Consider the following 24,157-nt stretch of genomic DNA (forward strand, 5'->3'; position numbering starts at 1 on the left):
TCAAGGCCTTAGTAGTGATTTTCCTAAAGCACTGAAAATTTACAATTACACAAACTCAAAATGTATTTTTTCCTGATCATTTTGATTCTCTTAGTTTTAAAATATCCTTCAGAGGGCTGAATTTTCACTGACACAGATCCCAACTCCACTCGCTCCTGTAAGAAACGGGACTGTCTGAGCTTGCTTCTCCATCACCCACGCGGAGCCGGGTGCGGGGGCCGCAGGCCAGCAACACAGAAGGCGCGGAGACGGCTTCGGACAGCAGCCGAGGAGCTGCGGCCCCGTTCTCACCGGTGAATGGGAATCTGACGGGGTTTGGAAGTCGCCGTCCCTCCGCCCTCCGAGCCCAGGAGGTTCTGGGCACTGCCCTGCGGGCCTCGCCTCCGCTCTGCTGGACCCGTATCAGCGCCGGGGTGTCACGGGTACACGAAATGTCAAACACGGATTCTGTTTCCTTCCATTTATTCACATTTCATGGATTGTTACATGTCTTCAATGGGTTCATTCAAAAGTAATACAAACTGAGATGACATGGTCTGACAATTCAAGTACTTAAAAAACAATTTCCTGCTTAAAATAGAAAGCAAACAATTTATGCATTTGATTGCTAGGAAGTAAGTGTTCCATCTCCGTCATGACTGCCTGCCAGAGTCCTCAGTCCTCCCGACGGCCCAGCCGAGCGCCCCACACGGCCTGTGCTCAGTGCGGACTGGAAGACCAGCTTGCCGGGCGGCTCAGTCACCTGCGGCCACCACAGGTCAGCCCGGCTGCCCCGTGGGGTCCCACATCCAGAACAGAAGGGCGCCACTTGGCTCACAAACCTGGGTGTGCCCTGCGCTCGCAGGTGGACTGTTCTGGACTGACTGGCAAAGGCCCCCAAACGCAAGCCCCACCTTTCACGTGACAGCAGACAGGCCTGCAGTGGGCACTGGGCCGAGCGACACAGGGACAGCAGGCAGATGTTTCTGGCTGCAGCATATCAGAGACGGGCCTTGGAATGAAGGCTGCAGAGCAGCCATCCCTTTAGGGAACCAGCCCCGGAACAGTCAGACTCGGCCTTCCCCGGGCAGCACAGCCCGGACGTGAGACCCTGGACACATGCTTCCCGTCTAGCTGGACAACGAAGCCGCACGCAGCGGGCTCTGCCCCGAAGGAAGGGGTGGGCACACGCCGGCTCGGAAAAGGCCACCGGGACGCCCCGTGTTCGTCACGGTGCAACGATCCCTGATTTGGAACGAAAGACATATACACACCTCACTTTAGGCCACGCGCAGGAGACACTTGATAGGTTCTTAAACCAAAACAGAAAATTTCAGTCCATCTTTCAACACTGTAAGACTTGTTTCTAATACTTTGTTAAAAATGAATGTAACCCCAAGGCGCCGAGCTAGCTATCCACACACCGGGGAAGGAGCGGCAAGCCCTCCCCGAGTCACACACAGGGATTTAGGGTTTCGGTAAAACCCACACATTCTCCGGCGCTTTGAAAGCGGCGCCTGTTCAAGTGGAGACCAGCATGTTCCTGAAGCATGAACTGTAAGAAAATATCACATTTTGAGTTGTACACACAGCACATTTTCCCGATTTTCACTTTAACAGGGAGTCTTGGCAGCAGGAATTTTCTGGGAATGTTAGGAGAGAAAGCCACACATACCCACCACGAATTCTCAGAGACTGTAAACTATTCTTGCAGGGCTGCTGGGGGTGAGCAGCCGGGACCTCCCCGCCCCTTAGCTGAGCAGCCCACAGCCTTGCAGAGGCGAACAGAACAACGCACCGCCACCAAAGCGTTCCTGCAGATGCCTGCTGAGAGTCGCTGTTCCGGGTGGGACCACGGGACACGGGAGCCACAGCAACGTGGGAAGCTGTTCCCTGCATCTCCTCATCCTGACAGCTGGGTACACTGGATACACCAGTGCACACAGAGGGGATCAGAGTTACTGTAACAGCATCAACCTTGTTTATTATAAATCATCTGTAACAAAAGCACATGAATAATCTCAATGCTAAACAGTAAATCAAAAGCCTCGGCCACGTGCCCCGAGGTCTCGAGAGCTGTGGGACCACATCCCATCACAGCACGCACACCTCTGCGTGAATTTATCCAGTCACACTGAGCTGAGCTCTCCCACTGCAGTTAAACAAGAAGCTCATGGTCACATCGGCCAAACTACCCGATCTTGAGTATGTAAGAGTTAACATATTTGATCATAAAAGTTTCCCCACCCCCCCCTTACATCTAAAAATGGTTTTTTTAAAAAAAGCAACTATCCTATTTACACTTATTTTGACTCCTCTTTCCCCAATCAGAACATACAAGGCCCTGAGCCTTCCACAGGAGCCCCGGCGCGGCACTAAGCCAGCCAGGAACACGGCCATGGCGACACTCAGCCACCCTCCTGGCGTGCCCAGCCCTCGAACGCGAGCAGGCACTGCCTCCCGGCGTGAAGACACGCGCATTCCTGTGCCAGCCACGGCTCCCTTCCACACGGACACCCCGAACAGTCTCACTCTTACAAAAGGAAGCGGAAACTGCAGACACCAGCTCGGCCCTCCTGCAGTCCAGGTCCCAGGCGCGCGCACCCGCGGTACTCTCCACCGCGCCTGGCGTGGTTCCGGCCTCATTCACGGCTCGCGCGGACACAGCTCTCCTGACCTCGGCACTGAGTGGCTCCAGACCCACAGCTCGCCGCGGTACAGTGACTGAGTGCCGCTCCCTGTTGCAGTAGGGTCTAACTCTGACAACTTCTCTATATGGCTCACGCTACACGCTACGGAATCTGCTTCTAGCCCTCACTCCTCGCAACTCCGTCCGCTGTCCCCGGGGTACAGAAGTACCAGCGTGAACGAGCGAACGTCAGAACCAAACAAGCTACTCGTTTCCTTTTAAAAGGAAAAGCAGTCCCAACCCTGCACAGCAGCCTCGGGGGCGAAGGGGGCGTGTCCGCCGCAGGCGGCACCCAGTGCCCACGGGCAGCTCTAAGGAACACTTGAGAGCAAGCGCACACCCCGGCCCCGCACGCAGCGGCCTCCCCTGCGGGGGCGCCGTCCTCAGGCCCGCCAGGCCCAGCACAGGCTGCAGGCTCGGCCCCTGCGGGCACCCGCGACAGGAGCCACCCGCGACAGGAGCCACCCGCGACAGGAGCCTCGCCCAAACCCACTGGTCAGAAAAGGCTTGAGGAAATCCTATCGATACCCTGATTTCAGTCCATTAAGAAACCACTTGTGGTTAGTTTAATAAATGAACATTAAAAATCTTTCCCAAAATTTCTTTGAAATGTATTTTACACACTAGACAGTTCTTTAAGAAGGGAGCATACAGCTTCTTGACACTAAATGTTAAAGGTTTTATTGGCCATATTAATCTTCCTCACAAAAGTTTTAAGTTATCTAGAAGGTCTTAGAGTGTCAATGAGAAGAAAAGCGACTCCCGGGGCGGTGGGGCAGCGGCAGCTCAGGCCCCCTTCTTCTCCAGCAGGACCCCGTGCAGCTCGTCCGCGTCCTCGCTGGTTTTGACCCGAATCAGCATGGTGACTGGCGTGGTGGCATTCTTCTCATCCACGGGGGGGTTGGGGACACACACAATCAGCACATTGTTCTTCCCTGTCCGGGTGCACGGCATGTTGGGTGGGATCAGGACGTTCAGCAGTATGTTGCCTGTGTTTAAAGAAACAGAAGAATCATACAAAGTACAGCTCCAGGAAGCTGGAGTTCAGATGCTAAGCACTGCACACCGAGGCCACGTACCCTCCAAGGACTGACGACGGGCCACAGGGAGGGCACAGAAGTGGGTATGCTCCTGATGCCCGGGCCAGCACGGTGTCCCCAGAGGACACCGACAGGACTGGACTCAACTGGACTTCAGAGGAGCCGCCTCTGCCCACCTCCCACCAGGCCTCACTGCAGCCTGCCCACTGTCTCATATCGGATGGGCACATGGGCAGGTCCGAGTCTCCACTAGGTCATTCAAACGGAAGAGTGGGGAGCAAAGAGACGTGTCCCAGAGGCCGGCTCGGCTCACCGGGTAAGAGCAGACCCAGCAGTCAAGCTCACAGGAAAGAAACAGCCTCACAGAAGTTTTGTTCCGCAGCCCTGCCTGGTGTGGCCACCACTTCCTTAGACCTGCTCGCCCTCCGAAGCTCTCCCCCTCCACTGGACTGTTTCAGGGTAAAGCGCAGGGCGGGCAGAAGGGTGTGTATTCATGATCATTTGCTATATGAAAAGGGTTCCCTGAAATAATCCCCTTGTTAATATTACACCATCCAATCTACCCCCAGCCTCTTACCTCCAGCCATTTTCTAACACAAAGGAACATGACAACCACTTTGTTTACTTCCTGCTATAGCTTAACAGTGCATTTTCTTCTACACTGTTCCCCACACTCAGATACGTCCGGAAAGAATCCGTAAGTATAGCATGAATTTGGCCTGAACGATCTCGTCTGTTCTAAAACCCGCACCAATATACTTGAAAATCCCAGAGACGGAAAGGAGCAAGGTGTACCACGTGACTGTGACGCTGCGCCACCTGGGAGAAAAGGCACCTACCTAAGTTGGTGTCTGCCCGCACTAACAGCTGTGTCTTCTGATTTGCTGTAGGTTTTAGATGCAGAGTACCTACACCCTTTTCTTTAAATTCATTGTCTTTCTTGTAAAAAAGTTTACACCTATGGAGAAACACAATAGGTAGTCAGACACGCAATGACAAATCATGTCAGTTTTCTAACAGCCACTATTCATGCCTGTATGGAAAAGCTCCTCAATGAGACAGAGGAAGCTCCGGGATCCATCTCTTATGGACCCGGACTGGGTCTGGGCACAAACCAGAGTAAGAAAATCTGGTTAGATATTTATTCTAGAACCTCTTCCCTATTTTTTCAGATTATTACATAGTGGGTCCCATGTAACTTTTTTCTTTTAATCCTCACCCGAGGATATATTTCCATTTATCTTCAGACAGAGCAGGAAGGAGGGAGAGAGGATGAGAAAAACATCGATGTGAGAGAAACATATCAATTGGTTGCCACCGGCACAACCCCAACCAGGGCTGGGGATGAACCACAACCAAGGTACGTGCCCTTGACCGGAATCAAATCCGCGACTCCTTGGTCCGTGGGCCAACGCTCTGAAATAACAGCTGAGCCAAACTGGCCAGGGCCCCATGTAACCTTTTTTAAAAAAATCCTCACCTGAGGATACTTTTCCATCTATCTCCAGATTTGGGGGGTGGGGGGGGGGCAGAGAGGGGAGGAGGGAGGGAGGAGAGGAGGGAGGGAGAGAGAAACACCAACGTGAGAGAGACACATTAATTGGCTGCCTCCCGCATGACCAGGACCAGAGCCAGGAACCGAACCGCAAATGAGGTAGGTGCCCTTGATTGGAAATGAACCGGTGACTCTTTGGTCCTTGGGCCGATGTTCTAACCATTGAGCAAAACTGGCCAGGGCCCATTAACTTTTTAAATAACTTTCTGAAACTACCTTTCTCAAGACAATAAAAATCACAGCCACACACTCTATAAACCCCACCCCTGGTCTGGTCTTGACCGGGAATCAAACCAGGACCTCTCAGTCCATGGGATGACGCTCAATCCACTGAGCCATACTAGCCAGGCATAGTCTGGTCTTTTAAGGACAAGAACAAATACAGGACAAAACACTACCTGGCAGCCCCCCCCCCGCATCTGTTATTTCTGAATTCTCTCCAGGGCGACTCCAGATCACCCTAATGCCTATGCAAAGACCTCCCAGCTCCTTGGGTTATTCATAAACAAATCGAAGCCACTGCCCACTCCTTTCTGTCACCTGTGTAAACACATTTAAAACGGCAAGAGGAATTGTTAGCCTCTCTTAAAAGTTCTCAAAAGTAACACTTGGAAATCTCGTAAGATATGGTGATTTGTATTATGAAAACTACTGACTCATTAGTCTGAAATTTTTCTATTAGAAAAATACATCTAGGGAAGCTTCTAAAATGGCAAAAATGTTTTCCAGTAACTATCTCTTAAAGGTACTAATTTCATTCCACTGAGAGAGAACTCAGAGTTTCCCTCTGCTTTCTTCTAAAAGCTGCAGCTCTCATTTAAAAACAAAAGCAGATCAAATACACATACAGGGACGGAAGGGTATCTGACTTTGGGCGGTGAACACAAGCAATCTACAGACGATGGACCCCAGAACTGTGCACCTGAAATCTGTATTTGTTTTATTAACCAATGTCACCCCAATAGATTAAAAAACAAAACAGCCCTCACTGGCGGCGGAAGACAGTGTTCACAGCCCTAACGGAAAGGATGACTGTGCAGAACTGCGAGAAAACCACGAAGGCCAACCAGCCTCCAGGACAGGACAGACGCCGCGGGATGCAGAGCAGGAGTGAAACCGAACCTGGGCAGCGACTGGCTGCCTTTCCTGTGGGAACGAAGGAGGGAGAAAAGGGAGAGGAGAGAAAGGACAGAAAGGACAGAAGGACAGCTGAGGGGCAGGAGGGCAAAGGAAAGGCCCTCTCTACTGCATTTACAAGCAGAAGAGCTGGGTCGGCAGAAAAGAGAAGACTGTGCCCAGGACATCTGTCGAATCTGTTTTTACATAAACAGGAATTCTTCCTCGTTCCAGTTTGGAGGAGGCACAGCCTGACCCCAGAACGGGACGCTCGGTAAATTCTGTGAGACGACGTCACCCCACTCTCTCCAGCCAGAAGCCTCTGTCTGAAAACACTTGCATCAAGAGGATCCCTCTGACTACTACTTACTTTTTGGAGTAAAAAGCATCTTCTTCTTTTACCTCAGTAACTACTACTTTGGGCGGCTCATCATTTTCTTCTTCGTCTCCACCTTTCATAAAAACAACACTAGTTCAGTAAGATTCAAATCAAGAGCTTGAAATGTGATCAAGGAAGCTTGTTATCCATCCCCATTTCAACCTAAAAATTCCATGCAAACGGGTATCAAATTGTGTGTATGTATGAGTGTTGGGGGGAGGGGTGCGCCCACTAGATTTTAATTATTTTGTAAAACAGAACGATTTTAATGGGAACACACCTCTCCCTTCTATCAGTTAGAAAGTCTTGCTGACTATTCCATGGCCCCCAGGCTAAAAGCTTCTGCAGTCATGTATACAGACGTGCTAACCCTTGGAGGGGCTCTGCTTGCCCTTGCGCTTCGCTAAGACAGCCCCTTACCAGAAGGGGACTCTCCCCAGGAGAGGAGGAAGTGTGCGTGGTTCATCGAAGACCTGCAGGAACCTCACACAGACTCCCAGCACTAGGGTCAGGAGAGTAGCCATCTTCCCCAGAGCCTGCAGGCCAAGGGTCCATCACTTCTTGCCCCTCTCACTTCCACTTCCCTTCACGTAAAGAAGCCTGGACTTCGTACTTTAAGATGGAGTTGAGGTTGAGTCTCCCATCTTTTCGGTTGGCACCTTCTTGATCAATAAGCCTTCCCTTCCTCCCAACTCTGATGTTGGAAGCTTCAGGCACATGGACTAGTAACAACACTTACGTAGACTCAGATCACCACTGGAAGATTAAAATCTCGGATATGCCTCTAACACCTTCATTCCCAAACCTGCATCATGCCAAGGAACAGTCAACATCACTATTGATGTTGGGGCATGATGGTGGTGAGGAAAAAAACAATGTTTTACAAGGCACGCTGGCAGAGAAATGACTCCAAAGCCAAGTGTAAGTAACTCAAACTTCACCCGAACAGCACGCCTCTCGAGTTCTGGCACCCTCCCCGCACTGCGCCGGAACAGCACTTCCTTTCACTCCGACCCAGCCGCAGGGGAGAGTGAAGGTGCACAATAAGGACAAATACCATCCTCTTAAAGAGAAAGGCAGTCGCAGCCCCACAGAACTCTCTAAGTTAAAAAGCAACTCTAAGAGAAACAATTTTGGTGCTCAAACAATTCAACTGTGGACAAAAAGAAGCCATATGCTAACCTGACAGGATCAGGGAAGGCCTGCATGGCGGCCTTCCAAACTTCGAGACCTATAGGAACCACAAAGGATGGTCTGAAGTTAACACTTAACTAATCCTGTCCTAGGCTGGCATCATCCATGACAAAAGCCATGGTTCTCAAACTGGTGTGCCATAGAATCTCCAGTTTTCTTTTTAGATAAACATCCTGGGACTCCCGTTAGGTTCTCTAGGGTGGGCCCAGGAAGTTGAGATTTGAACAAGCTCTCAAAGTCCTTCTGATGCAAAAACTGTGACAAACACCAGATAAGCAGTAAGTGCTTTACTGAGGGGCTTCCCGCAGAGATGGAGACTCAACTCAGATTCCACATCCCTGTCCCTGTGACTGCCCCAGGCCTGGGACAGACTCTCCATCCACCCTACTGGGGCAGAGAAGAAAGAAACGCAGAGAGATTCATACTGACAAGTATCTTCACAGACATTATTTGTTCATCACCTCCACGTGAGGAAGAGGGATTATGCGTAACCCCCTTTTCAGAGAGCTAAGGAGGCGTGAGTGGAGGGGCTAGGACTAAGACCCAAGCTCTTTGCCTTGCCTGGGGCACTAACACTACACACAGCAGAAAGTTCTGGAGAGGTTGCTACAATCCAGACATGTCATGGTTAATTTGTTCCCCATGACTATGAAAAGTCTACCTTTTAAAATTTATAGTACTGCTTTGCTCTGTGACTATTTATAACCAGATCTCCCAAATACAAATAATTCAGTGGATGTTCATGATAAACTTTCAATAAAACACAATTTTTCAAAATATGCTAATTCACTTAAATCTTTTTTATATGCAAGCCATGCGTTCGATACTTTTCAGCCACTGTGCCAGATAATTTCATATTGTTAATTTTAATTTTTATATTCCTAATCCTCATAATAACCCTATCAAACAGGCCTTACTCAGTCTTGCAGATAAGAGAGCCGAGACCCAGACATTCAACCCTGCCCAGGACCACACGGCTCAGATGACGGCGCCGCGTCTCCGTCCACTCAACACAAACATCGCACCCAGGCCTGAGCTGGCCGCCGCGGAGGCGTCACACTCACCTTTGCCGCCACCTGCTTGGCTCTCCAGCCCCGTAACTGCGAACGGTGAGCACAGTGGTTTACTCTGGGTAACATCTTTGCCAAATAAACTGGAGTTTCCAGAAGAAAATGAAAACCCAGCCAGGGGGCCAGAGTTTAACGAGCCCAAAACAGAACCATCGATTTTCTTGCCGAAATTAAACGAGGCACTGGTTGCTCCTAGTGATGGGTCCCCCTTTTTTTCAGGCACAGCTTCCGTCTTCTTTTCAGAGGCACCCTCTGATTTGTCACTGTGAAACAAAAACGTCGATTCTTGCTGCGACTTTGCTGAACCAAACAGGGCGGGAGACTGCGTGTCGAGCGCCATTTTGCTGGACTCCCTTTCCGGGCCGCCGCCGTCGCTGCGCTGCTGCTCGATGCCCGCCAAGTAGCTCTCGTAGTCCTTGAAGACGGGCGTCAGGTCGCACAGCGGGTTCGCGTTCACGTGCTTCACTATCCAGTCCCGCACACAGCAGTTCAAGGCCGCCAGCTGCTTGTGGTAGGGGGTCCCGTGGGGGGCTGGGCTCGCGGCAAGGCCAGAGGACGAGGGCTGCGGCCGGTCACCGTTGGTTTTGGGATTTGAAATCTTATTGTCAACCAAGGAAGCAGGGCCATTTGCAGCGATAGATCCTAGAGAAAATCCAAGTTTTAAGATTTACTTAGAAGATGATTTGACTTCACACATTTAGATTTTTATATCACTTTGCATTTTCCACCTTTATTGCATCCCATTTTTTGTGACAGTTCAGGTATGTGCACATCTAATATTTAGGATCTGGTCATCACAAAATTCAATGAAATCAAATTTTTATACAAGAATAGTATCTATTATATGTTTGCATCAGTAATTTTAAAATACTCGTTTCCTTCAAAAAGATGCCCATTTCCCTCAGAACTGTCGAAATACTATTAGTGTAAAACTTAATCCCCAAGGTTCCAGGAATGAACACATATTAATGCAGTTAAAATCTTAACAGAAGGTGCTTATTTTAATCACACTAAACATTCTGCCTCATTAAAATGAAATAGTACACACTTTTAGAATAACTAGCTAAGTACAATCCAACCCTCCGGGATCATTTCCAAGAATCCAAGATTTTAACCCATGATCCCATTCTCTATTGCTAATCCCAAGAGTTCTTGACTAATTTCCTCAAGACAAGACCAGGCAATCAACACATCCTGGGGAAATCTAGACGGGAGGACCCCTAGGTTCCTGGAAGGTCTGTGCCACACAGTCTTTACAGCAGCACACACACCAGCCAGGAGGGGACGGGAAAGCAAACCTTTACAGCATGTACACACAGCAGCCAGGAGGGGACGGGAAAGCAGACCTTTACAGCATGTACACACAGCAGCCAGGAGGGGACGGGAAAGCAGACCTTTACAGCATGTACACACAGCAGCCAGGAGGGGATGGGAAGGCAGGCCTTTACAGCATGTACACACAGCAGCCAGGAGGGGACGGGAAGGCAGGCCTTTACAGCATGTACACACATCAGCCAGGAGGGGACGGGAAGGCAGGCCTTTACAGCATGTACACACACCAGCCAGGAGGGGACGGGAAAGCAGGCCTTTACAGCATGTACCACACACCAGCCAGGAGGGGACGGGAAGGCAGGCCTTTACAGCATGTACACACAGCAGCCAGGAGGGGACGGGAAGGCAGGCCTTTACAGCATGTACACACACCAGCCAGGAGGGGACGGGAAAGCAGGCCTTTACAGCATGTACACACACCAGCCAGGAGGGGACGGGAAGGCAGGCCTTTACAGCATGTACACACAGCAGCCAGGAGGGGACGGGAAGGCAGGCCTTTACAGCATGTACACACAGCAGCCAGGAGGGGATGGGAAGGCAGGCCTTTACAGCATGTACACACAGCAGCCAGGAGGGGACGGGAAGGCAGGCCTTTACAGCATGTACACACAGCAGCCAGGAGGGGATGGGAAGGCAGGCCTTTACAGCATGTACACACAGCAGCCAGGAGGGGATGGGAAGGCAGGCCTTTACAGCATGTACACACACCAGCCAGGAGGGGATGGAAGGCAGGCCTTTACAGCATGTACACACAGCAGCCAGGAGGGGACGGGAAGCAGGCTTTACAGCATGTACACACAGCAGCCAGGAGGGGACGGGAAGGCAGCGCCTTTTACAGCATGTACACACAGCAGCCAGGAGGGGATGGGAAGGCAGGCCTTTACAGCATGTACACACAGCAGCCAGGAGGGGATGGGAAGGCAGGCCTTTACAGCATGTACACACATCAGCCAGGAGGGGACGGGAAGGCAGGCCTTTACAGCATGTAACACACAGCCAGGAGGGGACGGGAAGGCAGGCCTTTACAGCATGTACACACATCAGCCAGGAGGGGACGGGAAGGCAGGCCTTTACAGCATGTACACACAGCAGCCAGGAGGGGACGGGAAGGCAGGCCTTTACAGCATGTACACACAGCAGCAGGAGGGGACGGGAAGGCAGGCCTTTACAGCATGTACACACATCAGCCAGGAGGGGACGGGAGGCAGGCCTTTACAGCATGTAACACATCACCCAGGAGGGGATGGGAAGGCAGGCCTTTACAGCATGTACACACATCAGCCAGGAGGGGACGGGAAGGCAGGCCTTTACAGCATGTACACACAGCAGCCAGGAGGGGACGGGAAGGCAGGCCTTTACAGCATGTACACACATCAGCCAGGAGGGGACGGGAAGGCAGGCCTTTACAGCATGTACACACAGCAGCCAGGAGGGGACGGGAGGCAGCCTTTACAGCATGTACACACATCAGCCAGGAGGGGACGGGAAGGCAGGCCTTTACAGCATGTACACACAGCAGCCAGGAGGGACGGGAAGGCAGGCCTTTACAGCATGTACACACATCAGCCAGGAGGGGACGGGAAGGCAGGCCTTTCAGCATGTACACACAGCAGCCAGGAGGGGACGGGAAGGCAGGCCTTTACAGCATGTACACACACCAGCCAGGAGGGGACGGGAAGGCAGGCCTTTACAGCATGTACACACATCAGCCAGGAGCGGACGGGAAGGCAGGCCTTTACAGCATGTACACACACCAGCCAGGAGGGGACGGGAAGCAGGCCTTTACAGCATGTACACACACCAGCCAGGAGGGGACGGGAAGGCAGGCCTTTACAGCATATACACACATCAGCCAGGAGGGGACGGGAAGGCAGGCCTTTACAGCATGTACACACACCAGCCAGGAGGGGACGGGAAGGCAGGCCTTTACAGCATGTACACACATCAGCCAGGAGGGGACGGGAAGGCAGGCCTTTACAGCATGTACACACACCAGCCAGGAGGGGACGGGAAGGCAGGCCTTTACAGCATGTACACACACCAGCCAGGAGGGGACGGGAAGCAGGCCTTTACAGCATGTACACACACCAGCCAGGAGGGGACGGGAAGGCAAGCCTTTACAGCATGTACACACATCAGCCAGGAGGGGACGGGAAGGCAGGCCTTTACAGCATGTACACACACCAGCCAGGAGGGGATGGGAAGGCAGGCCTTTACAGCATGTACACACACCAGCCAGGAGGGGATGGGAAGGCAGGCCTTTACAGCATGTACACACACCAGCCAGGAGGGGATGGGAAGGCAGGCCTTTACAGCATGTACACACACCAGCCAGGAGGGGATGGGAAGGCAGGCCTTTACAGAGCTCCCTAAGAGCTTCCTCTCCTCCTTTGACCCTTACGTCAATTCTCAGGGTCATTCTCATTTCACAATTGAAGATTTGGAGGCTCAGAGGTTAAGGAACTTCATCAAGGTCACCGAACTGGTAAATGGCAGGGCTGAGAACAGAACTGAGGTATATTTTCACTTGAAAGTTCATGCTTGCCCTGGCCAGTTTGGCTCAGTGGTTAGAGCATCAGCCTGCGATCTAGAAAGTCCTGAGTTCGGCTCCCGCTAAGGGCATGTACCTCAGTTGCAGTTTGTCCCCAGCCCTGGTTGGGTTGTGCGGGAGGCAGCCACTTGATGTGTCCCTTTCATGTTGATGGTTCTCTCCCTCCCTCCCACTCTATCTGAACAAAAAATGGAAAAATGTCCTCAGGTGAGGATAAAAAAAAAAAAAAGCTCATGCTCTACTCAAGTACATAAGCAGCCAACATCCCCTAATCTCTATGCCTTTCTCACTGTCTTTGCTTATACAGTCCCAGGACCCAGGGAAGGTAGAAGAGAACATCTTCGCAAAGTTATTTTCACGGATTACGTTTCCTCAGATGTGAGCGAGAGGAGGCGGGGGACCTACTCACCCAAGGCCGCCGTGGTCTCCGTGGCGGCTCTGGAACTGGAGAAGGGCAGGGCACCACCAGTCATGCCATTTCCATTCGACAAGCCCTCCAAAGGCTTTCCTCCAACACAAGCACCGAACCCAGAAAACCCTCCTCCTCCTCCAGAAGGTGCAACCAACCCTTTAAAGCCTTTAAAGGCCCCTCCACTATCAGACTGAAACAGAGAGAGCAAAAATTAGATAACTATTTTTATAACCAATAAGCAAATGAGTGACAATATTATTTTAGCTAAATAGCAACTAGAATCCTTATGCAACCAGCACTAAAAGAAAACTACTGCAAAACCAGAAATAGGACAGGAGAGATTTTATTCATGACGACAGCTCTGCAAACCAAAGCTGCCTCCTGGATATGGCCAAGGATAGTCTAGTTTACAGCAAAATCTGTTTTTAAAAATATATTTCAGGTATAAAAGGTTAAAGAAGAAACACTACAAATGCAATAACTGACGTATCTACCATCCAAAATTATAACTAAAAACACAACTAAGCCGAAATAAAATATTTTTCATGTATCACTCAATTTGCCTAAGGAAGTTGTAGAAGCATCAAATTAGGTTAACTGAAAGTATTTCACCCACTTAACCTATAATTTCCTAAGAAATTCTGCAGCCTTCAACCTGCTTTCAGCCTATAGAAACTTTGGAAGTTGATTTGAGTCTCAAATCTACATTTTCCGCAGTTGAGAAATCCAGAGGCGACATTTCGCTCTCGCTCGCCTGGCTCTTTGTCACAAGGTTGTTCTAACATGTTCCGCAGTTGCTGGCTTTCTCATCTGTAACCCAAGATACTTTGGAGATACTTGGCACTCCTTATGAAATTCTAAGGTTACTCTCCCTCTGTCCCCGAGAACTTCTGTGATTTACAGTGATCTGCTCAAGTCCTGACAATTTCTTTTAAGATTTTTTCATTCAAGATAGTGATTATACCATCGAGGGGGTCTGCTTCTCAGATGAGGACCCAAGGGAGGCTGCAGGAAAGTCTCCAAACTACATCACGAAAAACATGCTTCAAACACCTGAGCGCGCACAAACCCTACGTTCCCACGTAGATGAATGACAATCACGCACTCACAAGGAAGGTACTGCAACTGGAAAGCCTTCATTTTCTAAATGGGCCAGTCAGCCTATTATCATTGCACAGTTCTCAGAAAAACACAAAAGTTTCCATCACATCTATAGAATTTCTGATGGTTACTGACCACGAATATATTTATGGCAACAAAATCAGGCAAAGAATGCAAAATCTTAACTTGTATGAGTTTTAACACAAGTAATAAATATAGCTTAGGTTCTGATGCTTTAAATTTGATCATTCAAAATCCAAAATACACCAGACTGAGTCATTTTATCACAAGGATTCGCAGACAAACTGTCCGCAACAAGATGACAGTGGCTCTTCAGAGACTTTTATTTTGCACGACATTTAAAAGCCACATGGTATTTATAGCTATTTTGGATATTACTGATAGTAATTGGCTCTAGAATCACAACAAAAATTCAAGCACCACTTGTTTAAAGAAAAGGGAGGCCCTGGCCAGGGGCTCAGCTGGAGTACCGTCCTCTACACCAGAAGGTGGCGGGTTGTTTCCAATCAAGGCACATACCCAGGTTTCAGGCAGGATCCCCAGTCGGGACACGTGTGGAAGGAGGCACCCAATCACTGTATCCTGCTCACACTGATGTGTGTGTGCATCTCTTTCCCCAATTAAAAAAAAGAGCGGGACATTCAGAATGATGAGAGTTAAAAGCTGAATGAGATGTCCATTTGGACTGCACAGAAACAGAAACATCCCTGTGCCAGGTCTGTTTTTACCCACTGATGCATCCCCAGTGCCTAGCAGTTCTGCTGAATGAACGAACACATTCACTGCACAGGAAAAGGTATATGTCTGCATTTAAGGGGATGACACAGCATTTAATTTCTCTAATATACCAGTTCTAATGGAAACTTGAGGCTGAAATTATGCATGGATTTCAAATACCCGTGTATATTTCATTTCCTTTACTAGCCGGAAGACTCCCCCCACCCCTTCACTCTGGCCAAGTGGAGACTGAGGTCTACTTCACTTCCATCAGCCAACAACTTGGCCATCCCTCCTTAAGACTGTCTTCTCGTGGCTTCTGCCTCATCCACTCAGGCCTCTTCTCCTCCACCCCATGGCTTCAATCTGCTGCGTGCTGAACTCCTCCCGTCTGCAAGAACCTCACCCCAACTCCTGTTCCAAAGAGCCAATAAGCATAGCCAGCGGTCTTGTACAGAACTCCACACAAGCCCTGAAGTATATTTTCAAAATTAAACCCATCATTTCCTCCTAGTTCAGTTGTCCCTTCCCCCATCAACCTTCACTTGACTTAACACCAGTCTAAAGAATGAGATTAGACAGAAGAAAAACTTGGAATTAAAAAAAAGGACTGAACAGAGCCACTGCAGAGGCAAGGTTGTGTAGGTTTATTCCAAAGCTGCTACCCAGAGTTCAAACCAGCTTCTCCTGCCTGACAACAGAAGCCCAGGCCACCGACAGCACCGACAGGTCTGGAACACATGGAGGGCTGAGGACAGTACTGGGAAAATTGTTAAATGTGGAGTGACCGCTGAATCCTGATGCGATTTCAATTCATGAGTCACACACAACTTATCCTCTATCTTGATCACGGGAACAAAGCATCTTAATGCACTATGCTGTCGACATGTGAAATGCTTCTGTTATACTTCAGGACTCCAACCGTACCTCGAGCCCCCGCAGTAGAGACTGAGAATGTACCCTTTCCTCTCTCCCTCCCTCCCACATGCACGTCTCTGGCCTTCTGCACTGCTATCCTCATTCCCCTTCACCATGTCACTCAACTCTGACTTGTCTACATCTGTATTTTTTTCAGCAGCGGGTAAGTCCTGTAAGGCACAGATCTCCTATTAGCATTTTTTCTATGGTCTACGCCAAGCACTTTCACAAGTAGAGTAAGCACTTCAGTGAGCTTTTATCGATCTGATTGCCCCCCAAGGCAGAAAGCTGCAGAGAACACTCACTTCACATCCGACACTCCTACGCTTTGCTTTCTTTATGGCTCTGTTCTTCAAGACTTCCTCACTGGCCACTGAGAATGTTCCCACCTGCAGGAGCATACAAATTAAGCAGCAGTAAGATAAAGCCAAATTGGAGATAAAATGCTGCACGAAAAATCTAGACCAGGCAAACGTATCTATTATCTGCTAGTTTCAAAATACTGTTAATACTTTTTTTTTTAATCCTCACCCGAGGACATTTTTTTCTTTTATCTTCAGATAGGGCAGGAGGAAGAGAAAAACATCGATGTGAGAGAGACACATCGACTGGCTGCCACCCACACGACCCCAACCGGGGTTGGGGACAAACGGCAACCGAGGTACATGCCCTTAGTGGGAACTGAACCCGGGACTCTCTGATCCATGAGCTGATGTTCTCACCGCTGAGCCAAACTGGCCAGGACTGTTAATACTCTTAATACAAACTACAGAGAGAGCACATTAAAATGAAGCTCGTGCTGTCTGCCTTTGTGAACCCCAGTGCACACCAGGCAGGCCATGAGCCTTCTGGAGCCTACGGCTGCCAGGCCTGAATCAGAGGAGTGCGTGCACGGAGTCTGGCGAGACAGGGAGTCTGGCGAGACGAAGCCTGTTGAAGCTTTGGTGCAAAACCACCCTGCCCAGCCTTCAAATATTCCAACTGTACTCAAAGGTTTGAATAAAGCTTAAGCAGGGACGTACCTTAAAGATCATCAATAGCTGAGAGTGGAGTCAGTTTTGAAACCCAGATGCCCAAATCTAGTATCTTACTATTATCGTTTCCAAAAATAAAACTGTACTTATGAAACACACATACATTATTATTTTCAGAAAGAGCTCTGCCCACCCTGGCCTGTGCGGCTCAGGTGGTTGAGCATAATCCCGTGCACCAAGAGGGCTCCGGGTTTGATCGGGGCACATGCCTGGGTTGTGGGCCCGATCCCTAGTAGGAGGTATGCAGGAGACAGTCGATCCATGTTACCCTTTCACACCGATGTCTCTCTCATCATTAAATAAATACAATAAAAAGAGATCTGCACACGTGCCCAACATCGCAGGAGCGTGCAGCTGCCGGACTCTAGGAGACTGCTGAACCCTTCCAGAGTGTGCTCCAAGTACTGCATCCACAGCCAGGAACGTGCGGAAACCCTCTGGCTCCAGTTCACCCTGTGCTGCTGGCATAAATGTTTCCTATAAAAAGTCTCATCTGTAGTGATTTCAGAAAATGTTGAACTTAAGCGATCTCTGCAGCTACAGAAGGGACCGTCTAGTTACATCTGCCCAGATGAAATGTAATGTCCTTCCACACTCATTCTTCAGACTCCATCCAAATGGGAGCGCTTTCATTCCTGAAATATTTGACTGTCAAAGCCAATCTTTATATGGTAGTGTAATCGTCCTAGGCCCAGAATGTAGCTAGAAAAAACGTAGTTATCAAAGTCTTGGTGAAAAAGCACATCAGTTAGAAATGTTAAAAGCCCTGTTAAAATAATAACATGCTTGCCATTTTGACTTCCCTAACCATATTAGTACATACATTTGTAGAGGAAAAAATATCGGTACTAGGAAACAGACTCATAGAGACAGCCATCTAAGAATAAGCTTGAAGACACTTTTGCAGATTCTTTCATTAAAAAAAAATTGTTTTTTCTTGCCCTGGCCGGTTTGGCTCAGCAGTTAGAACATTGGCCTGCAGTCCAGAGAGACCTGGGTTCGGTTCCCGCTAAGGGCACATACCTCAGTTGCAGTTTGTCCCTGGCCCTGGTTGGGTTGTGCCGGAGGCAGCCACTCGATGTGTCCCTTTCATGTTGATGTTTCTCTCTCTCCCCCTCTTCCTCTCTTTCCCTCCCACTCTATCTGAACAAAAAATGGAAAAATGTCCTCGGGTGAGGATTAAAAATATATATATATTGTTTTTTCTTGACACTATCCTATTAACTTGAAAGGCTAACTTGGTTCTAGACTTCCTGGGTGAGCTGGCCCAGGAGTACCCCACTGCTGATGAGGCATCAGGAACGCAGCTGTGTTCTGCTCTCTCTAAGAGAGAAATTACAGTATCTCCTCGGGGAAGGCCATTCTTATTCTGTTAGGAAAGAAACTAGGTCAATCTAAATTCTATTCCTATCAATGCCATTGTGGGGAGGGTGTCTCAGATTGTAAGAATACGACATACAGCTGGCCTCTGAGAAGATTCGAGTAAGCGAGGTGACCGCAGCCACCTGAAATCTGAAATGACGGGGACGGCAGGCTGAGACGGTGGTGGCCTACCACTTGTTGAGTCTGAGTGCTGGCACTGAGCTAAGGTCACGACTAGATCACTGACTCACCCTTCAATCTTGACTGAACCATGGTTTACAATGCTCAAGTGTATGGAATTCAGGAGGAAGGTGCTTCTACAAAGGAGCAGAATATTCAGGGACTAGGTGCTGGTGGAAAGGCACCCCAAATGTAATTAATGAATGTTTACACTAAGCACAGGTCATGAGAAACCATACTTATTTCCGATGCAAGATGGTCTTAAAAGGGCTTTTTTATTTTACCTCAGTCTCCAGGAGGAAGCCAACTTTAAATTTAGAAGCAGTAGGAAATCACTCTTAGGAAACTACTTTTTACCTCTTCGGCTTCATCTTCTTGATCCCAATTCCTATCTGTCAGTTCCTTCTCGGCAATTCTTTTGGCCATTTTTTCGAAGCTAAAAGTAAAAAGATTCCAAGTCAAATGTTTTCTTTTCTAGACCAAGAGATCACTTTTACAAAGAATTTTTAAAATTGCCTCTAGCATGAAATGAGATAACAGCAGGCTGATGCCACTGGGAACTGCTCTAATAACTGTACTGAGGGGTCAGGCGCCCACTGCTTCAAATCCAACAGAGGGTGTTTGAGGGCAGAGCAGGTCTTCCGGGGACACTGGCACTCTCCTGAACCACACCAAACCAACTCTATTTGAAAAAAATTAATGTGCGATCTCAATTGAGTTTTTAAATCTGAAATTTTAAGTACTATATATATAATCAAGAAGTGTTTAACTAATTTATTCTATGCAAGTTACACTTATAACCGTGCCACCGACAAAACGTTTTCAATTATTTAAATTTCTCTTCAAGATGACCCAGTGAAGAAGTTCATTCCTAGGTAGGTCATACGGGTCCTCTTGTTTAGGCTACAGACAATGGATATAAATCCACTTCCCAAGACTGAACATTTAATTGCCCCAAATTGTATATTGATAACATAGGACATCATTTAAAAGCTCAAAATGTAATTAATATGAATGTGTTGACTCTCTGAGAATACAACCCTTTCAAAAATAAGCCATGAGCTCAATTCCTCTAACAGGGGGCGGTGCACAGCTGACTGACAATATTATCTCTGCAGTGAATACAAGCACCTACCTATCCAGAGGGTGCCTTGTATCTTGTCCCTTACAATTTGCCATTTTTTTTTATCCTGTATCATATCTTTTGCCATCAAAAACAAAATCAATGGAGAGCTCCGCTGTGAGTGGCATAACTCACCAGTTAAATGGACCAAAAAACCCTCTATTTCTTCTGCCACTCACCTTGTCCAGGAATTTATCCATTAGCTCAGGGCTCCTGAAACCCGCCTACACCATTTCTGATAGTCTTTCCCTACCCAAGTTTGCCCTTAACACCGCAACCCCAGAATAAGTTCCTGGAAATTCACGGTCATTAAGATACAAACTTAGCCTGGCTGGTGCAGCTCAGTGGTTGAGTGTTGACCCATGCCCCAAGAGGTCGCCCGTCAGGGCACATGCCTGGGTTGTGGGCCCGATCCCCAATGGGGGACATGCAGGATGCAGCCAATCGATGTTCTCTCCCATCGATGTTTCTATCTCTCTCTCCCTCTCCCTTCCCCTCTCTCTAAAAATCAATAAAGAAAAGAAAATTTTTTAAAGGAAAAGATACAAACTTAGACATCACCTACTGCTCTTTGGTCTCTCTAAAATAAACTTCGAATGCTGACATCCCAAAGGCTTCCAAAATCTGATACCCTGTAATTACATAGGGGTTTTTCAGCTTTAAATAACATCCTAATAATCTTTGAATACTTTTTTAATGTCTCCCTGCAAACATTTGGTTAAGTTTTGCTACTACTTTGTGTAATCCAAACAAAAACAATGTACTTTTATATATAATTTCTCCTGAACTTGACTGCCCGCATTTCTTTGGTCATTTTGCTGCTCGATAACTAACACTCCCACCAGAGGGTAGAAGAGGTGATAAGTTGAAATAGTCACTGCTACTATTAAGATAAACTATTAACTGTTTGTTAATAACTTAAGTTAGTCAATGGAAAAAAAGGAGTGGAACTGAAAGTGCTGAAACTGTAGTAAACTAAAATTTTTACCTCTCCTACCCACAATGAATAATCATAATCTGTACACCAAAACAATCTAAGGGTAGCTGCTCCCACATTCTACCCTAATCACCACCAAATCAGTATCCAACCAGAGAGCAGAGATCCTTGTTCTGTGTTCTAGGTGTACTCCAAACACCCCAAATCCGTCCATCTCATGACGAGTGTTCTAGCTGTTGTTGAATCAGTGAACTGGGACACTACATATTTAAAAAAATACTCCGTAAGATGCTGACATTTTCCAAGAAATTACAGGAGACCTTGGGCAAGTTATTTCATCCCTGTGCCTCAGTTTTTTCTTATGTAGAACAGGGAGGTGTGAAAATTAAATGAGATGTAAAAACTTAGTTTACAATAGTGCCTGGAACAGAGGAAGGGCTTAATAAATACTGTTAAAGAAACAAGTTTTGTTAGAAACAAAGGCTATAAAATACTACCCCCCTCCCCACTTAAAAGTTCTACACTATGGGGAAAGATAAGTTAGTTACTTGAGGTATGAGCCAAGCTTTAACATATATTTTAACAAGTCCATATTTTATTTCAAAGCATGACACTTCAGACAATGAACGCTTTTTATGCAAGATGAGGAAAAAACACCCCTGTAAAGTACTTAGAATAAGGCCCGGCACTAGAGGGTGTTCTGCACTATTATGATAGGGATTTAAAACCTTTGGGCTTGTGGTTACAAGTTATGAAATGACTCTTAGGAAGCACTGTCACAGGAAATTGAAACTTATGGTAATTGGAGGACACTGGTCTCTGCCATCTGAAGCTGCCCAGCTCAAGGTGTACCCTAAGATGAAAACCGATTTGAGAGGAGTGGGAGCAGGGAGAAGGGGGGTCACTGGGGGCAAAAAAGGGACATCTGTAATACTTTCAGCAATAAAGATGAAAAAACAACCAACCACCATCCCCCAAAACACAGACTTGACCAGACTTGAAAGTGTAGTGCCTGGAGGGCCCTGGGAAGAGGAGAACAAGGGTCAGACCGGGAAACGAAAGCCAAGGGCAAGTGCAACGGATTTTTCTTTCTTTTTTTTAATTTTTAAAAATATACTTTTATTGACTTTTAGAGAGAGAACTAGAAACATGGATGTGAGAAACACTGACAGGCTGCCACTGGAAACAGCCCCGGCCGGGCATGTCCCCTGTCCGGAATCGATCGGGACCTCTCACTCCATGGGCCAAGCTCAATGCACTGAGCCACTCGGGCGGGGCTGACCCTGACCCTGTCCTGCCCTGTCCGGGTCGCTCAGGTGGTTAGAGTCCAGTCCCATGGGCCGAGAGGTCCGGATGGATTCCTGGTCCAGGGCACGTGCCCAGGTGGACCCGTCCCCCCGTAGGGAGCGTGCAGGGAGCAGCCAATAGATGCTTCTCTGCCCCCCCAAATCAATAAAAACATTTTTTTTTTAAAAAGCAACCAATAAGTGCATGAAGAAGTGGAACAACAAATCCACATTTCTCTTTCTCCTTCCCTAAAAGTCAATAAAAATTAAAGAAACTGCTTCCCTTAAAGGAGCAGAGTAATGGGGTGATCGATGGCCCTGCATCCTAAAAATCAGTACAAACTAAAAAAAGAAAAGAAACTGCTTCCCTTAAAAGAGCAGAGTAATGGGGTGATCGACGGCCCAGCCTGGCGGGGAGAAGCGAAATCGGGCCACAGAGGCCGGGGGGGGGGGGCCGGGCGAGCGGGGCCGGGCGCACGGAGAGGAGGTGCAGCGAGGAACCCGAAGGCCACGCAGGGCAGCGGCTGCCCGCTCGGCCCCCAGCCCGCCGGCCGGCACCCGGGAGAGACTCCGCCAGGGCGGCCGGTCCGCTTCACAAACAGCCCGGATTGCGTGGCGGCTGTCATCCCGCCCCACCCTCGCGGCTGCCCCGCGCCCCGCGCCCCGCCCCAGGCCCGGTTTTCCAGGCCCGGGTCCCGCACGCAGACCCGGCTCCTCCTGCCAGGCCGGGGCTCCGCACCCCGGCTCCCCCAACCCAGGGTCCCCCCCCAGGCCCGGGTCCCCTCCAGACCCGGCTCCTCCTGCCAGGCCGGGGCTCCGCACCCCGACTCCCCCATCCCAGGGTCCCCCCAGGCCCGGGTCCCACACGCAGGCCCGGGTCCCACACGCAGGCCCGGCTCCTCCTGCCAGGCCGGGGCTCCGCACCCCGGCTCCCCCTTCCCAGGGTCCCCCCCCGGCCCGGGTCCCGCGCCCTGACGCGGCGGCTCCGCACCCCGGCTCCCCCTTCCCAGGGTCCCCCCAGACCCGGCTCCTCCTGCCCAGGTCAGGGCTCCGCACCCCGGCTCCCCCATCCCAGGGTCCCCCCCAGGCCCGGGTCCCGCGCCCTGACGCGGCGGCTCCGCACCCCGGCTCCCCCTTCCCAGGGTCCCCCCCAGGCCCGGGTCCCGCGCCCTGACGCGGCGGCTCCGCACCCCGGCTCCCCCATCCCAGGGCCCCTCCAGGCCCGGGTCCCGGGTCCCGATGCGACTCGTCCCCAGGCCCCGGGCCCGCCTGGCCGTCCCCGCAGCCCCCGCCCCCGCCGCCCGCCGCCTCTCACCCGCGGCACTCGCTGGGGCGTGGGAGCGGCGAAGCTCGGGTGCGCGACGGGGAACAGGTGCGAGGTCGCGGCCGCGGCGCTCGGGGCTGCGGCGGCTGCGGGTCGCCGGGTGAGCGCACCTGGCCGCTTCCGGTGCGCCGAGACGCGCGAAGGACTCGGTGATCGGCAAACCCCGAGCCGCAAACACCATGTCCCCCGGGGGCCTCGCCTCTCTGTGTTCGGCGGTGACGAGGACAACCGTCCCTTCAGCCGGAGATCGCCGAGGAAACTGCGCCGAACACGCTCCAGGCCGCCATTTTGTAACTCGAATCTACTCCTCAAAAGCGATTCGAAAAAAGGGAGGAAAGAAACGCCCGCGTCCGGCTACTGCGCAAGCGCGCTGGAGTCTTGGCCGGCAGCCCCTCCTTCGGCGGACAGGGGGCGTCACGCGACGCATGCGCCTCGCTGTTTGGAAACTTGTGCGGGCAGGAGCGCCCCTGTCTCACGCATGCGCACGCCGGCCTCGGCCGGGGAGCCGGCGGCAGGAGTTGACGCACGTTGGTCACGTGTCGGCCACCGTACGCGTTCGAGGCGTTCGCGCGCAGTGGCTTGTGCTGTGCAGGTCCGGTCAGTCCGTGAGCGTGGCCGAGGCTCGTGGCGGTCTGTGTGCGGTACAGCAGGGCGGAGAGACCGGCCGCGGCCGGGGAAACGTGAGTGAAATCCGGAGAACCACGTCGGAGGCGCGGCGCCGCCACTGTGGCCCGCAGAGCTACCCCGGCGGCCCTGACACGTGGCCGCCCGCGACGTGCCCGGCTGCGGCGTGGCGCGGAAAGCCTGGCGCCACGGACCCAGGAGGGCGGCCTCGGT

General features: G+C 50.2%; 1 protein-coding gene across 6 annotated transcripts; it reads right to left on the reverse strand.

Annotated features, from left to right (window-relative positions):
* Positions 1-355: 355 nt before the first annotated feature.
* Positions 356-23,638, reverse strand: NUP50 (nucleoporin 50). 6 transcript variants are annotated; one of them, XR_004961559.1, is made up of 9 exons: positions 23,431-23,638; positions 19,008-19,086; positions 16,380-16,463; positions 13,315-13,507; positions 9,017-9,664; positions 6,750-6,831; positions 4,548-4,666; positions 1,778-3,657; positions 357-1,534 (listed from the first exon to the last, which is right to left on the reverse strand). XR_004961559.1 is itself a non-coding variant. In XM_036278195.1 (8 exons), the coding sequence occupies exons 1-8, from the start codon at positions 23,499-23,501 to the stop codon at positions 3,455-3,457; spliced, it is 1,479 nt and encodes a 492-aa protein (XP_036134088.1). In that variant the 5' UTR covers positions 23,502-23,638; the 3' UTR covers positions 356-3,454. The 6 variants fall into 6 exon arrangements, 5 of the variants coding, with proteins under 5 accessions (XP_036134088.1, XP_036134093.1, XP_036134089.1 ...); XM_036278195.1 differs by having other exon boundaries at positions 356-3,657; XM_036278200.1 differs by lacking the exon at positions 23,431-23,638 and adding an exon at positions 23,312-23,393 and having other exon boundaries at positions 356-3,657.
* Between the last annotated feature and the right edge of the window lie 519 nt (positions 23,639-24,157).

Source organism: Molossus molossus, unplaced genomic scaffold (genome assembly GCF_014108415.1).
Source record: "Molossus molossus isolate mMolMol1 unplaced genomic scaffold, mMolMol1.p scaffold_m16_p_26, whole genome shotgun sequence".
Classification (NCBI taxonomy): domain Eukaryota; kingdom Metazoa; phylum Chordata; class Mammalia; order Chiroptera; family Molossidae; genus Molossus; species Molossus molossus.